Source organism: Podarcis melisellensis, assembly GCF_964234715.1.
Source record: "Podarcis melisellensis genome assembly, chromosome: 14".
NCBI lineage: Eukaryota > Metazoa > Chordata > Lepidosauria > Squamata > Lacertidae > Podarcis > Podarcis melisellensis.
This window is the reverse complement of record NC_138546.1, coordinates 43,084,994-43,099,894: the sequence shown is the minus strand read 5'-3', so window position 1 is coordinate 43,099,894 and position 14,901 is coordinate 43,084,994. Positions and strand designations below refer to the sequence as shown.

At 48.8% G+C, this 14,901-nt stretch overlaps 1 protein-coding gene across 1 annotated transcript in view; it reads right to left on the bottom strand.

The window, feature by feature from the left end:
- The window catches only part of AP3B2 (adaptor related protein complex 3 subunit beta 2), a 59,518-nt gene that overhangs the window by 17,779 nt on the left and 26,838 nt on the right, over positions 1–14,901 (bottom strand). Inside the window, exons 13-20 of the mRNA XM_081887519.1 lie at positions 13,020–13,152; positions 11,992–12,101; positions 11,687–11,863; positions 9,198–9,384; positions 8,254–8,372; positions 4,278–4,334; positions 2,222–2,333; positions 6–39 (exon numbers count right to left, since the gene is read on the bottom strand). Coding sequence (XP_081743645.1) covers positions 6–39; positions 2,222–2,333; positions 4,278–4,334; positions 8,254–8,372; positions 9,198–9,384; positions 11,687–11,863; positions 11,992–12,101; positions 13,020–13,152 — 929 coding nt within the window. The remainder of the gene's footprint in view (positions 1–5; positions 40–2,221; positions 2,334–4,277; positions 4,335–8,253; positions 8,373–9,197; positions 9,385–11,686; positions 11,864–11,991; positions 12,102–13,019; positions 13,153–14,901) is intronic.

Here is a 14,901-nt window from a genome sequence, read left to right as displayed (position 1 = left end):
TGCCGCTTTCGCTTTCAGACCCACTCACCGTCTCAGGCTCTGGCAAAAAAAGGGAGAGAGAGAAAGAGGGGAAGGAGCCCCACACTTACAAACACACATGCAACAGGTTGTGCAGGAAAAGGGGTGGGGGCATTTATTGTATAAATGCAATAAATAAATACATCACAGTAACCATAAAACACAGGAAAAGAGGTGCAACTCAAGATGAAGGCACCGATGAAAAGATCTGGCTAAAAAATAACTGCAAAGAGCTGCAGCCTAAAAACTATGCAGGTTGGGTGCCAGGCTGACCTTTTGGGTTTTTTCAGCCTGAGGGCCACATTCACTTGTGAGTAATGTCCTGGGGGCCTTGTACCATGGTGGGGGTGGCCAAAGTAGCTGCACACACACACACACACACACACACACACCATCCTCCACCAAGGCAAGGTGGTGATATTAGCCCAGGTCAAAGGCTCATTCCAACCAGGTAAGATGACTAGAGGAGGTTAGAGGGTGTGACTTGGGAGGGTGTGAGTGGAGCCCCAAGACAGAGAGGGCTGGATGGCTGCCATTGGCTCCCAGGCCTGAGGTTCCCCAGTCTTGTTTTAGGAGATGGAATTCCATAAACATGGGGCACCGCCACAGAAAAGACGCTGCCTCCCTGTTGCACGGAAGTCATTCACATCCTCATAGACATTGCAGTTGGGTGCACCTTGTGTTAGAACACCTACAGCAGTAGCTGATGCCCATTGAGACTGGTGGGGTGGCTGGAGGGCAGGCAGGGTGTCAGGACTAATGACAGGCAGAGCCAATCAATTCTAGTTTTGCTCCTGTCCTCCTCTGAGACGATGCAAGGGGAAGATGACAGGCAGGGCTGCTCCCTGGACTAGCTGTAAATAGGTAGGTGGGAACTAGCTGAGGGCAGACTGAGGTTGGTGGGGCATTGCCACCACTGCACTACTATGAACCATCCTTGTGTCCCATAGGCAATCCAACTAATTCTCAAAATAACTACTGGCAACTGGCCTGCATCTTCAGTGGCCCAAGTGCCCAGCTCCTTTCCTTGGTCTCCCTTGGTCTCCCTTATACCAAGTCAGACTTTTGGGTTCACGTAGCTCAGTTCATGGACCAGTGGCAGGCTCTCCAGGGTTTCAGGCAGGAGATTGAACCTGTGACCTTTTGCCTGCAAAGCCATGTGTTCTACCACTGAACTACGTGCTGGGAATCTGAATACGTGCAGCTTCACACCGAGTCAATTAGGAGTTTGGCTGACAGCCAAGACATTGTAAAGAAGTAAAATCTGCCTGGAGATATAGAGACCTGGAGACAGCTTTCTCACTGGTCAAGCTCACTCACAGGAATAATGATTTATGGCCTACAGACTGGAATGTGTTAGTAGAGTGTTGAGAGTTAAGAGTTAGTGTGAGAGTCGTGTGGTGAGAGAGCTAGTTAAAGATCCGTGTTCTGTTCTGTTCCTGTAAATAGTAACTTGAAGTCCACTGTAAATAATAAACACCTATAAGTAACAAGTTACTGGTTCCTGCTTCGTCCATCCTGCCTGCAACCGATTGCTTTCGTGAACTCTGCGTATACTCTGCTAAGGTTTGGCTAAGGTCCTGCAACAGGTCAAAAAGTTGCAAAACACCAATACTACGTCCCTTCCCTTTAAGAGTGGAGCCTAATATAGTGCCCACATGCAGAAGCTGTGGTGATTTCAGAATTCCAAACTTCTCGCATGTCAGAGCTGCTGGTTTAAGCTTGATCACCCACTTCCACTGATAGGCAACACACAAGACAGTATGAAATAAAGTCTGGAAAGTGCTTGCATTTGACTGAAGAAAACTGCACCCTCTAGTGTTTGTGTGCTGGTGTTTCACCATTACAAACTGGTGAAAAGTGCTGGAATACAGCAAGCTACCTTATAGTAGACCAGATGGATTAATCTAGCTAGCTCAGGCATAGGCAGACTCAGCCCTCCAGATGTTTTGGGACTACAACTCCCATCGTCCCTGACCACTGGTCCTACTAGCTAGAGATGATAGGAGTTGTAGTCCCAAAACATCTGGAGGGCCGAGTTTGCCTATGCCTGAGCTAGTTCATCACTGCCAGCTCTTCATAGTCTCAGACACAGGTCTTCTCTATCACCTGCTATTTTATCTCTTTTAAACTCAAATATGTCAGACCTTCTGCATGCAAAGCAAGTATTCTAACCCTGAGCAATGGCCCCTTCTCCTCTCACCACTGTCAGCAGATTCTGTTGCCCCGGACTCTCCCTCTGAATCAGAATAGAAGGGCTTCTCAACTTTATCCTTCCTCTTCTCGCGGCTAGTGCACTTGGTCCATTCTGGAACCTGGCCAGAGCAGGGGGAAAAAAAAGAGAGAGAGAGAGATTTCACTACACAGAAGTGAGCACATTAAAAAGGCCTACATGTGAATGAAATGGGACCAGAAAGAACAGCTCAGAAGAATGAGAGACTTAGATTCACATCATACCAAAGGGAGTTAATTTTTTCCTGCATCAGACAAAATAAAAAATAAGTGTGCAATGTCACACTGTAGCATGCAGTGTGCTTATTTGTTGCAATTGAAGGCAGGTTGTTTAATGCCATGTGAGCACAAGGTGAAACAGAGACACATGCAGTTGTTGCACATAAGGAGTGCACATGGCATGTGATGTGCACTTTCTACATGGCGCTGATATCCATGTAGGAATACAGCCTTGTCTGGAGCAGCCCTCAGAAGGGTGAGCCAAGATGAGTCAAGGTTTTCGGAATCATGCTTGATGCACTCAAAGCGCGCATGGCTCTATGGCAGGAAATTCACAGGTTGAGCCAGCTAGTCCCACTCATGGACAGCAACTGCAAGAACTTTGCCACAACTGCAGTTGTTTCCAGGGAGAGGCCTATTGTTTGTGCTAGCATTTGCAGTGACAGCACAAATCCAATTCACGAATGCCCAGAGTGTGGTTCATGATACACCTGGGTTTTTGCTATTTTATATTTTTATTGATTTACTGTACTTGTGTATTGACTGCAGTTTTACTATATTTTATTTTCTCTTAATCTGTTCACTGCTTCAGGGGCCTTAGCTAAAAAGTGGTATATCAATAAACTGATGGTGATGATAATATCCAGGCGGGAATCACTGCAGCAAAGCACAGCCTGTCCAGGTTCTGGTGCAACACAGGAACTTGCATATTACACCAAGATCAAAGTACTACGTCTCCTGTGACTGACTGCAGCTCTCCAAAATCTTCCTCATAACCTGCAACCTGACCCTTTTAACAGGAAATGGCAAGGACTAAATCTGGGTCATTCTGCACAGAAAGTTATAGCCTTTCCCTAAGGCCTGCTCTGGTGAGATGGCCAGAAGAAGACATGTGTACAGTGGTACCTCGGGTTAAGTACTTAATTCGTTCCAGAGGTCCGTTCTTAACCTGAAATTGTTCTTAACCTGAAACACCACTTTAGCTAATGGGGCCTACCGCTGCCGCCGCGCGATTTCTGTTCTCATCCTGAGGTAAAGTTCTTAACCTGAGGTACTATTTCTGGGTTAGCCGAGTCTGTAACCTGAAGCATATGTAACCTGAAGTGTATGTAACCCGAGGTACCACTGTACATGTACCTAGAGGTTCTGCATTCTATCTTCCCTCCACTTTAGAGTAGCAAACATGAGTTGATTCTATTTTCTCCTCACAACAACGCAGTGAGGTAGGCTCCATCTAAGGGAAGGAAGCTGTAGCAAGTTCCATGGTTGAGTAAGGCCTTGAAATGATTTCTTCTGCTCCCTGCTGATCTACACCCAGTACTGGACCATGTATCACCTGACCCTGCTGGCTCGCACTTCTGGAGACGGCAGAATTGCTTGAAAGCCTCAAGGCAATCTGTCACCCAGTTAAATGCAGCTTAGCTGTTCAACGGATTCCTTAAAATTGGGTTAGATTTGCACTGGGGTAAAACCAAACAGTTCTGCAGCAAAATAAATAAAGGCACACACATCATGGAAGTCACCATCTCAGAAAAAGCATTTCCCTCCCGGGGGAGAGAGAACATGAGAATACCTTTGCTAAGATTGTCTTTACCACCTGCTGTTTTTGAAAGGGGCAATCTTTAGCTGAAGAAAAGGCATATCAATCCATTAGTCCTAACTGGTCAATTAAAGGTTAGTTTGAACACACTGCATGCATAGTCAGAGCTATAGTGCAGAGAAGAAAACTGAAGGAGGAGGAGGAACAGGAAGGAAATAGCAGCATGAGAGCAAGAGGGGAAGAACATCACTGCACCAGCAAACACCACCTCTATCCGCTCGCCCAGCAGCCCAATGTTGCTTTCCATGGGGCCGACTGACTCTTCCTGAGGAGGGGCGAAAAAGCAGGGGTGTGGGTAAGATTCACAAGAGCTGGATCAAGCTAAAGGCCCATCAAGCCCAGCACAATGGCCAACCAGATGCCTGTGGCAGCTGTGATGAACCTTCCAGATGTTCCTGAACTACAATTCCCATTCACCATCGGCCATGCCTGCTGGGGTGGATGGGAGTTGCAGTTCAGCAACTTCTGGAGGGCCGCCAATTGTTCCCTACCCTTGGCCTATGGGAAGTCCACAATGAGAGTGGCCCACACTCAGGGGCCTTCAAGGTGGTGGGGTCCTCCCTGTGGAACGCCCTTCCATCAGATGTCAAACAGATTAACAACTATCTGACTTTTAGAAGACATCTGAAGGCATGTTTTCGATGGCTGGTGCTTTATTGTGTTTTTAATATTTTGTTGAGAGCTGCCCAGAGTGGTTAGGGCAGCAGCAGGAACAACAACAACAACTTTTTTCAGCTGGAACTTGCCAGAACTTTCAGGTGGGCACATTGCCATTCTAAGAGAACAAAGGAGGCATTCATGGCGAGTTCCGGCACCTCTTTTTCTAGAAAAATTGTAATAATAATAATAATAATTTATTATTTATACCCCGCCCATCTGGCTGAGTTTCCCCAGCCACTCTGGGCGGCTCCCAATCAGTATTAAAAACAATACAGCATTACATATTAAAAACATCCCTAAACAGGGCTGCCTTAAGATGTCTTCTGAACGTCAGGTAATTCTTTATCTCTTTGACATCTGATGGGAGGGCGTTCCACAGGGCGGGCGCCACTACCGAGAAGGCCCTCTGTCTGGTTCCCTGTAACCTCACTTCTCGCAATGAGGGAACCGCCAGAAGGCCCTCGGCGCTGGATCTCAGTGTCCGGGCTGAACGATGGGGGTGGAGACGCTCCTTCAGGTATACAGGACCGAGGCCGTTTAGGGCTTTAAAGGTCAGCACCAACACTTTGAATTGTGCTCGGAAACGTACTGGGAGCCAATGCAGATCTCTCAGAACCGGTGTTATGTGGTCCCGGCGGCCACTCCCAGTTACCAGTCTAGCTGCCGCATTCTGGATTAATTGCAGTTTCCGGGTCACCTTCAAAGGTAGCCCCACGTAGAGTGCATTGCAGTAGTCCAAGCGGGAGATAACTAGAGCATGCACCACTCTGGCGAGACAGTCTGCGGGGAGGTAGGGTCTAAGCCTGCGTACCAGGTGGAGCTGGTAGACAGCTGCCCTGGACACAGAGTTAATCTGCGCCTCCATGGACAGCTGTGAGTCCAAAATGACTCCCAGGCTGCGCACCTGGTCCTTCAGGGGCACAGTTACCCCATTCAGGACCAGGGAATCCTCCACACCTGCCCGCCTCCTGTCCCCCAAAAACAGTACTTCTGTCTTGTCAGGATTCAACCTCAATCTGTTAGCCGCCATCCAACCTCCAACCGCCTCCAGGCACTCACACAGGACCTTCACCGCCTTCACTGGTTCTGATTTAAAGGAGAGGTAGAGCTGGGTGTCATCTGCATACTGATGAACACCCAGTCCAAACCCCCTGATGATCTCTCCCAGCGGCTTCATATAGATATTAAAAAGCATGGGGGAGAGGACAGAACCCTGAGGCACCCCACAAGTGAGAGCCCAGGGGTCTGAACACTCACCCCCCACCACCACCTTCTGGACACGGCCCAGGAGGAAGGAGCGGAACCACTGTATAACAGTGCCCCCAGCTCCCAGCCCCTCTAGACGGTCCAGAAGGATGTTATGGTCGATGGTGTCAAAGGCCGCTGAGAGATCCAGCAGAACTAGGAAACAGCTCTCACCTTTGTCCCTAGCCCGCCGGAGATCATCAACCAGCGCGACCAAGGCAGTTTCAGTCCCATGGTGAGGCCTGAATCCCGATTGGAAAGGATCCAAATGGTCCGTTTCCTCCAGGCGTGCTTGGAGTTGTTCAGCAACCACCCGCTCAATCACCTTGCCCAAGAATGGCAGATTTGAGACTGGGCGATAGTTGGCCAAATTGGTCGGGTCTAAAGATGTTTTTTTAAGAAGCGGTTTAATGACCGCCTCTTTCAGCGGGTCTGGGAAGGCTCCCTCACAGAGGGAAGCATTCACCACCCCGCAGAGCCCATCGCCCAGCCCTTCCCGGCTCGCTTTTATCAGCCAGGATGGGCAAGGATCAAGGAGACAGGTGGTCGGTTTCACTCGTCCAAGCAGCCTGTCCACATCCTCGGAGGTAACAGATTGGAATTGATCCCATGTAACAGGACCAGACAGAACTCTAGCACTCTCCCGCCCTGGCCCTGCTCCCACGGTGGAGTCTACCTCCTTCTGAATCTGAGCGATTTTATCTGCAAAAACTTTGCAAAAGCATTGCAGGAGATCTTGGGGTCCCTACCAGGCCCCGGTGGTACAGGTGGTTCTGATAGATTGCGAACCACCTGAAAAAGTCTCCTGCTGCTGTTTTCTGCAGATGCAATGGAGGCGGTGAAGAAGGCCCTCTTCGCCGTCGCCATTGCCACTTGGTAGGCTCGACGTTCAGCTCTAACCCGTGTCCGGTCTGATTCAGAATGAGTTTTCCGCCACCGGCGCTCTAGCCGTCTCAACGATTGTTTCATCACCCTCAGCTCCGGGGAAAACCACGGGGCTGTCCGGGCTCCATGCAGTCGGAGAGGGCGCTTCGGAGCCAGACAGTCAATAGCCCTGGTTAACTCCGCATTCCAGCGGGCCACCAGGGAATCAGCTGAAAGGCCATCAACTTGGGATAGAGCATCCCCTACCACTCTCTGGAAGCCAATTGGATCCATTAAGTGGCGGGGGCAGACCATCCGAATCGGTCCCACCTCCCTGCGGAGGGGAAGGGTTGCGGAGAAGTCCAGTTGCACCAGGAAGTGATCTGACCATGGCACTTCTTTTGTTTCGCTTTTAGTTAATGTCAGATCACCAGCATCCGTAGAGGTAAACACCAAGTCTAAGGCATGTCCGTGGCTATGAGTTGGGCCAGACTTATTCAGGGACAGCCCCATGGAGGCCATGCTTTCCACGAAGTCCCGAGCGGCCCCTTGTAAGGTCGTGTCGGCATGGATGTTAAAATCCCCCAGGACAACCAGGCTAGGTGTCTCCAGGAGCATATCCGCCACGACCTGAAGCAGCTCGGGCAGGGAATCCTTGGTGCAGCGGGGAGGTCGGTACACCAGTAGGAATCCTGTACTGCCCCTATTGCCCAACTTCTGTACTACTACTACAGGTGAAACTCGAAAAATTAGACTATCGTGGAAAAGTTCATTGATTTCAGTAATTCAACTTAAAAGTTGAAACTAATATATGAGATTGATTCATGACATGCAAAGCAAGATATGCCAAGCCTTATCGTGGAAGATAAGCCATTCCAAAATATGCCATATTGTGGAAAAGTTCCATTGTTTCCGTAATTCAACTTGAAAGGTGAAACTAATACATGAGATAGATTTGTGACATGCAAAGCGAGATATGTCAAGCCTATATTTGCTATAATTGTGACGATCATGGTGTACAGCTGGTGAAAACCCCAAATTAACCATCTCAGAAAATTAGAATATTCAAGGACATCAGCAAAACAAGGATTGCAAATGGAGCAAGATTGAACCTCTGAGAAGTGGAAGCACATCTTGCTTTGCATGTCATATATTAGTTTCACCTTTTAAGTTGAATTACTAAAATAAATGAACTTTCTCATGATATTCTAATTTTTTGAGTTTCACCTGTACTACTACTACTACTATGACCATTGTAAGGAAGGCAGGGCCGGCAGAACCATTGTCTTGGCAGCCATTGTCAGCAAGGACTGGTGACTCCCTTTCGGATGCAAAGGGCTGGCAAGCCATTTCACAATGTTTCTCAGAGAAACGCCAGTTTTCCCATTACTCCTGGGCAGAGGGGAAGCCAATACCTCCACGTTGCGCACGGATGGGTCAGGAGCTTCGCTGGGCCAGTCCGGGAGCTCCTGGTAGCCTACGGCCTTGGCATTGAGGAGGTGCGAAAGCGAGCCCAGCTGGAAGTGGTCACGGTCTGCAAAGAGCAGCAAAGCATCAGCATCCACACAAGCCCACCCAACAGCACCGCCTCCCCGCCACCCGTGGCCCTTCGTTAGGCAGAGTGATTTGAGTAAAGCAAGTGGAGCCCAGAGAGAACATAAATCCTGATAATACTTTAAACTGGTCAAAAACAGTATAAAATGCGAGGAGAAACAGAGGGGGTTCATTTTATTTACAGGCCTAATTCATAGCATGGAGACGTTCAACAACTACACTTACAGGGGGGAAACTCCCACAGAACTACACAACCAATCAGAGCAAGAGTTATCTCAGCAAGGATCATGCCGGTTGCTAGGCAACACCACCCAACACCCCTCTTGGTTGGCTAACTATAAATTCTTTTTTAAAAAATCATTTTCAATTTTATACATTGCAATAATTTTACAATCATTTTAACATTTTGAAACTCGACTTCCCTTCCCCTCTTCCTGCGGTTCCTTAATTTTTTTTTTTATATTTTCTGCATATTCCAAATTAACTTACTCATTTATTCAGCTATAAATTCTGTCTATATAACCTGTAGGTTAATTCTGAATGAGAACCTATTTCTCCCTGCTCAGTGGCGTAGCGTGGGTTGTCCGCACCCGGGGCAAGGCAAGTAATTTGCGCCCCCTAACCCGTGGATTTTAGTAGGGGCAGAGAGCTGCGAGTGCGAGCGCGTCCCCCCAGATGTTGCGCCCGGTGCGGCCGGCCCCCCCTGAACCCCCCACGCTACGCCACTGTCCGTGCTGTGCTACTATCAACACACCCATGACCTGTTCCCTCGGCTGCTCCTTTTATACGCGGCTCCTCACTCTACCTTTGAAAGAGGACTCCAGGATTGGGGCGGGCTTTTGGGCCAGGAAGAGCTTCTTGGCGTACTTGTTGAGGGCCCCACTCTTCTCGGTGGGCACAATGAGCTGGCGGATGAAGCGGGCACGGTCCCGGATGTCGTAATTCTGGTCGTACTTGGCCAGGTTCAGTACATACTGGGTCAGCAGTTTGCTCTGTGGCAGAGAAGACCGCATTGCGCTAGAGGAACTGGGCCCTGGCAAAGAGTTGGGCAAGCCAGTGGCCTCCCCAAGAGTCTCTTAGGCCAGAGGCAGAGAACAAACCAATACAGAACTACAGCAAAAAGGGTGCTTAAGAAAAAGATGCATTCATGGGATTGCTTCATTGCGTATTTTAATTATGAATATTTAAATTTTAATGTTGGTGCGACTGGTTTTTTTTTTACCTTGCAAATTTCTTAGAAGCCTATTTCGGCATTAAGAAGTATGTTAAAATAAAATAGGGGCATAACAGAAAATAATAATAATAATAATAATAATAATAATAATAATAATAATAATAATAATAATTTATTACTTATACCCCGCCCATCTGGCTGCGTTTCCCCAGTCACTCTGGGCGGCTTCCAACTGAATATTAAAAATACGGCACTCAAGTGAATTCTTGCACCTATGGGGCATGTTCTTTGCCTCTTGCTCCCTCCACAAAACAAACACTAGTCAGTCCACACAGTCAGATCAGTTTTTTGGTGTCCAAATAAATTGGCACGGCCGCCTTAGATTCACTAATTTCAATGGGTCTACTATGAACTTAGCTCAAAGGTGGGGAATCTCGGACCCGGAAGCCAAATGTGGCCCTCCAAGCCTCTCTAACTGGCCCTTGGAACAATGCCCAGGACACACCCTCCTCATGTGTATTCCCTGGCTGGAATGTATCCCTGTACTTGGAACAATGTTTCTTGCTTGCCTGGAAGGAGTGGTGTGTGTGTATGTGTAGAAACCAATTTATATATTAAAAAAATGGATCTTTTGAAAACCGGCATCGTTCTGAAGCTTCAGTTCTTGTTCTTGCTTCTCTGTGTTTGGTGAAACCCCCCTTTTAGGGGGAGCTGGGAGAGAAGAGCGGTCCAGCGGAAACAGATACAGTGGCGTAGTGTGGGTTGTCAGCACCCGGGGCAAGGCAAGTAATTTGTGCCCCCTAACCCATGGATTTGTGCTCCCTAACCTGTGAATTTGCGCCCCCTAACCCCCAGATGTTGCGCCCGGTGCGGCCGGCCCCCCCTGCACCCCCCACGCTACGCCACTGAACAGATAGACCAAAGGTAGGACCTTCTTGGTGACAGCCCCCTGACTGTAGCCCCACTGATTGTGGCTTGCCCTTCTTATGGAACTCATTTGGGACCTACTTTTTGGTGCCACATTATTTTCCTGTGTTTTTGCACAAATTATATTTTAATGCCACTCTTGCTGTTTTTACAGCTGCGGGATGTGTGGCTTTTCATTATTTCTATCATACATATTCAGTCACTAGAGAATTGGGGAATCTATTTATGTCGAGAAAGGTGGGAGAGAGATGTTCTGAAATAATACATAAATAACATACGTGTGTTAAAACTTAACTGGCTGAGGCTTGTTTCAGAGCTGCGCTCCAGAGGTGCTTGGAGCATCTCAGAAGCACAGTGGCAAAATGAGTCCCAGACTTCATCTCCAGCTCTGGGGAGGTGAACTGCCCAAGTCAGTTAAGACTCTGTGGCCTGCCCACCCTCCCTCCCTCTCTCAGACACCTTCATCCCCTATCTAGTCAAGCAAGACACATTATAGGATTCCAGGAAGGCAAAACACTCAACGCCTATGTGAAGCAGGGCCACTGGAGAGTTTTGAGGGCCAAGTAGAGGCTTGGAGGGCCACATTTGCCCCAGCCCCAAGTCCAATGTTCCTCTGCCTTGAGATGATTAACACCTTCAGCACAAAACCAGAGGTAAAGGTAAAGGGACCCCTGACCATTAGGTCCAGTCGCAGCTGACTCTGGGGTTGCGGCGCTCATCTCGCTTTATTGGCCGAGAGAGCCGGCGTACAGCTTCCAGGTCATGTGGCCAGCATGACTAAGCCACTTCTGGTGAACCAGAGCAGCGCACAGAAATGCTGTTTACCTTCCCGCCAAAGCGGTACCTATTTATCTACTTGCACTTTGACGTGCTTTCAAACTGCTAGGTTGGCAGGAGCAGGAAACTGCTAGGTTGGAAGGAGCAGGCACCGAACAACGGGAGCTCACCCCGTCACAGGGATTCAAACCAACGACCTTCTGATCGGCAAGTCCTAGGCTCTGTGGTTTAACCTACAGCGCTACCCGCTGTAACCAGAGTTATACACACACACACACACACTGTATATACTGTAACCAGAGTTACAGTATATTAAATATGTGCCCTTGGCATGCAGACAGCAATCCTACCCACCCTGCTAATTGCATTCAATGGGAAAGCTGCCACTCCTATTTAATTCTCGGAAAGATCTTTACCTGCTTGGAGTTGGTCAGGTAAAGCTTGGCTGCCAAGTTGATGACCTGCAGCTTCACAATGTCCTCCTCACTGGTGAAGGACTTGGCCATCTTACGCAGCACATCAGGGGCAATCTTGGGCACATGCTCACAGTACTCGCCGATCAGCCATAAGATGCTGGCCCGAGCCATGGGTACCTATGCACAAGAAACAGCACTGCATCTCCTCTTGAGATCCCTGGACCAGCCTTTCCCACTCCCTCCCTCCCTTTCCTCATCAGAGCCCACCCATCAGGAGAGCATCTTCTGCCAGCTCAAGCCCCCACCTGGATGTTGTCGGTCAGCTTTGCCATGTGCTTGATGATCTCGCTGTGCTGAGACGGCTGCATCTGCAGGAGTTTCTTAATGACAACCACAGACTCGGCCACAACCAGCTCTAAGTGACAGGATGGGGAAAGTGTTAAGGCTGTATGCAAGGATGCTCAGTCTGCCTTTCATCTCCCCAGTGGCCGTGTTCGTTTTGTAGAATCACAGAACTGAAAGGGACCTCAAAGAGCATGTGGTCCAACTCTGTGCTGATGCAGGAAATCCACTCCTACAGGAACCCTGATAGGTGGCCTTCCAACCTCAGATTAAAAATTTCCAACAAAAGAAACTAAGTTCTATAAGCAACCAAAGTTCTACTCAGGGGTGAGTAGCCCATCTCACAGCCATAAAGTAGAGCTTTAGTGCTCCACATAGTTCTGCTCCAATAAAAATTTCACAAACTATATGCAAATGTGTATACTAAGAAAGCTATGGTTTTCCCAGTAGTGATGTATGGAAGTGAGAGCTGGACCATAAAGAAGGCTGATCACCGAAGAATTGATGCTTTTGAATTATGGTGCTGGAGGAGACTCTTGAGAGTCCCATGGACTGCAAGAAGATCAAACTGATCCATTCTTAAGGAAATCAGCCTTGAGTACTCATTGAAAGGACAGATCCTGAAGCTGAGGCTCCAATACTTTGGCCACCTCATGAGAAGAGAAGGCTCCCTGGAAAAGACCCTGATGCTGGGAAAGATGGAGGGCACAAGGAGAAGGGGACGACAGAGGATGAGATGGTTGGACCGTGTTCTCGAAGCTACCAGCCTGAGTTTGACCAAACTGCGGGAGGCAGTGGAAGACAGGAGTGCCTGGTGTGCTCTGGTCCATGGGGTCATGAAGAGTCGGACACGACTAAATGACTAAACAACAACAACAACAACAACAACAACAACAACACTAGGAATTGAGCTCTTGCATTTCAAGCCACCACCCTCTGGACCACACGCCCCTATTTTCCTAGCTATACCGCACTGAAAAAGGGCTCTCACCATCTCGGTTGGACAGCAGCTGCACAAGGCCATTGAGACATGTGTCACGCACTTTGCCAATGTTGGTGGCGCAACGGCCAATGGCCTGGATGGTGGCTGCCACGAAGTCTTTGTCCATGCTCCGGATGTAAGTCTGCGGGAACAAAAAGACACAAGGAGATGTCTGGGAATGCCCATGCAGAGATGGGTGTGGCTGGACCTGTGCCATGCGGGCTGCATGCTAGCCCCCAAATGCACCATAATTATAACGGGAGGGACCATAGCTCAGTGGCAAAGTGGTGCATGCACAACCTCCCTGGCATCAGGTGAGGGAGAATACCCTAGCCTGAGACCTTGGAGAACAGCTGCCAGTCGGAAGCCCGCTGTGATTTTTTTACAAGTACGTTGAGTGTAAGGCTGCTCGCCTTCATAGCAATCTCGATGCCACATCTATGCTCACTACAGCACCTGCAAACTTCCTGGGATCAGTTTCAGTTGATGTGGCCTGGTGAGGTGCACAGTGTGGTCAATGCATCCTTGGGGGAGGAGGTGGTCCTGGCCATCCTGAAAGAGGGGGTGCTTTGGAGTGCGGCAGGGTACCATCCTTTTTACCAGAGCTGTTTTAACATTTATATGAAGCTGCTGGGATTGGTCATCAGGAGATCTGGGATGAGGTCTCATCCACATTCTGCTGATGACCTAGCTCTGCGTCTGTTTGAATCAGGAGTGGGTGTGAAGTGGTGGGCTGGATGATGGTGGTTAAGGGGCTGAATCCTGGCAAGATGGAGATGCTGTGGGCAGGCGATTCCCAAACCATGATAATGAGTCAATTGCCAGCTGTGGATGGGGTCGTAAAGGTAAAGGTAAAGGTACCCCTGCCCGTACAGGCCAGTCTTGCCAGACTCTGGGGTTGTGCGCCCATCTCACTTAAGAGGCCAGGGGCCAGCGCTGTCCGCAGACACTTCCGGGTCACGTGGCCAGCGTGACAAAGCTGCATCTGGCGAGCCAGAGCCGCACATGGAAACGCCGTTTACCTTCCCACTGGTAAGCGGTCCCTATTTATCTACTTGCACCCGGAGGTGCTTTCGAACTGCTAGGTTGGCAGGCGCTGGGACCGAGCAGCGGGAGCGCACCCCGCCGCAGGGATTCGAACCGCCGACCTTTCGATCGGCAAGTCCTAGGCACTGAGGCTTTTACCCACAGTGCCACCTGCGTCCCGGATGGGGTCGTACTCCCCATTAAAGAGAATGTTAGCAGTCTGGAGGTGCTCCTGGATCCATCTGTGTCACTAGAGTCCCAGGTGGCCTCTGGAATTCCGTCCCCTACCATATTAGACAGACACCATCTCTGTTGCCTTTTCAGTGACTACTGGATAGCTTCCACTCCCAACAACTTTTTCAGCAGAGATCTTTCCAAATCTGCATCTGTTTTAAATGTTGCACGTTGTTTTAAATGTTTCTTTTATGGTTTAATCACTTGTTGTTTGCTACCCTGAGCTCCTTTGGAAGGAAAGGTGGGGTATAAATAAATAAATAAATAAAAATAACAGTCAGCGCTGGACTAAATAGGACAAAGCTATCTGAGCTGTTATAAGGTGTCTTCCTTTGTTTCCTAGACAACTTATTAGAGTTTCCTTTTTGGGTATGTACTTACACTGGCAATGCCCATTCAGTAAGGCACATGGCATTATACTGGTCGAAAAGTCACTGTAAAATATGCAGGCTACCCCCCCGTCTTCATTTCCTTTCCTATATACTTTATGTCCATATCTAGTTTCTTATTCCTTATAACATGCATGAATTGTGCTCTAGTGCTCTCTCACACTCTTGCTCTCCCAGGCATGGGGAACCTTAAGCTCTCCAGATGTTGCTCTTGTTATCCCTGGCCACTGGCCATGCTTGCT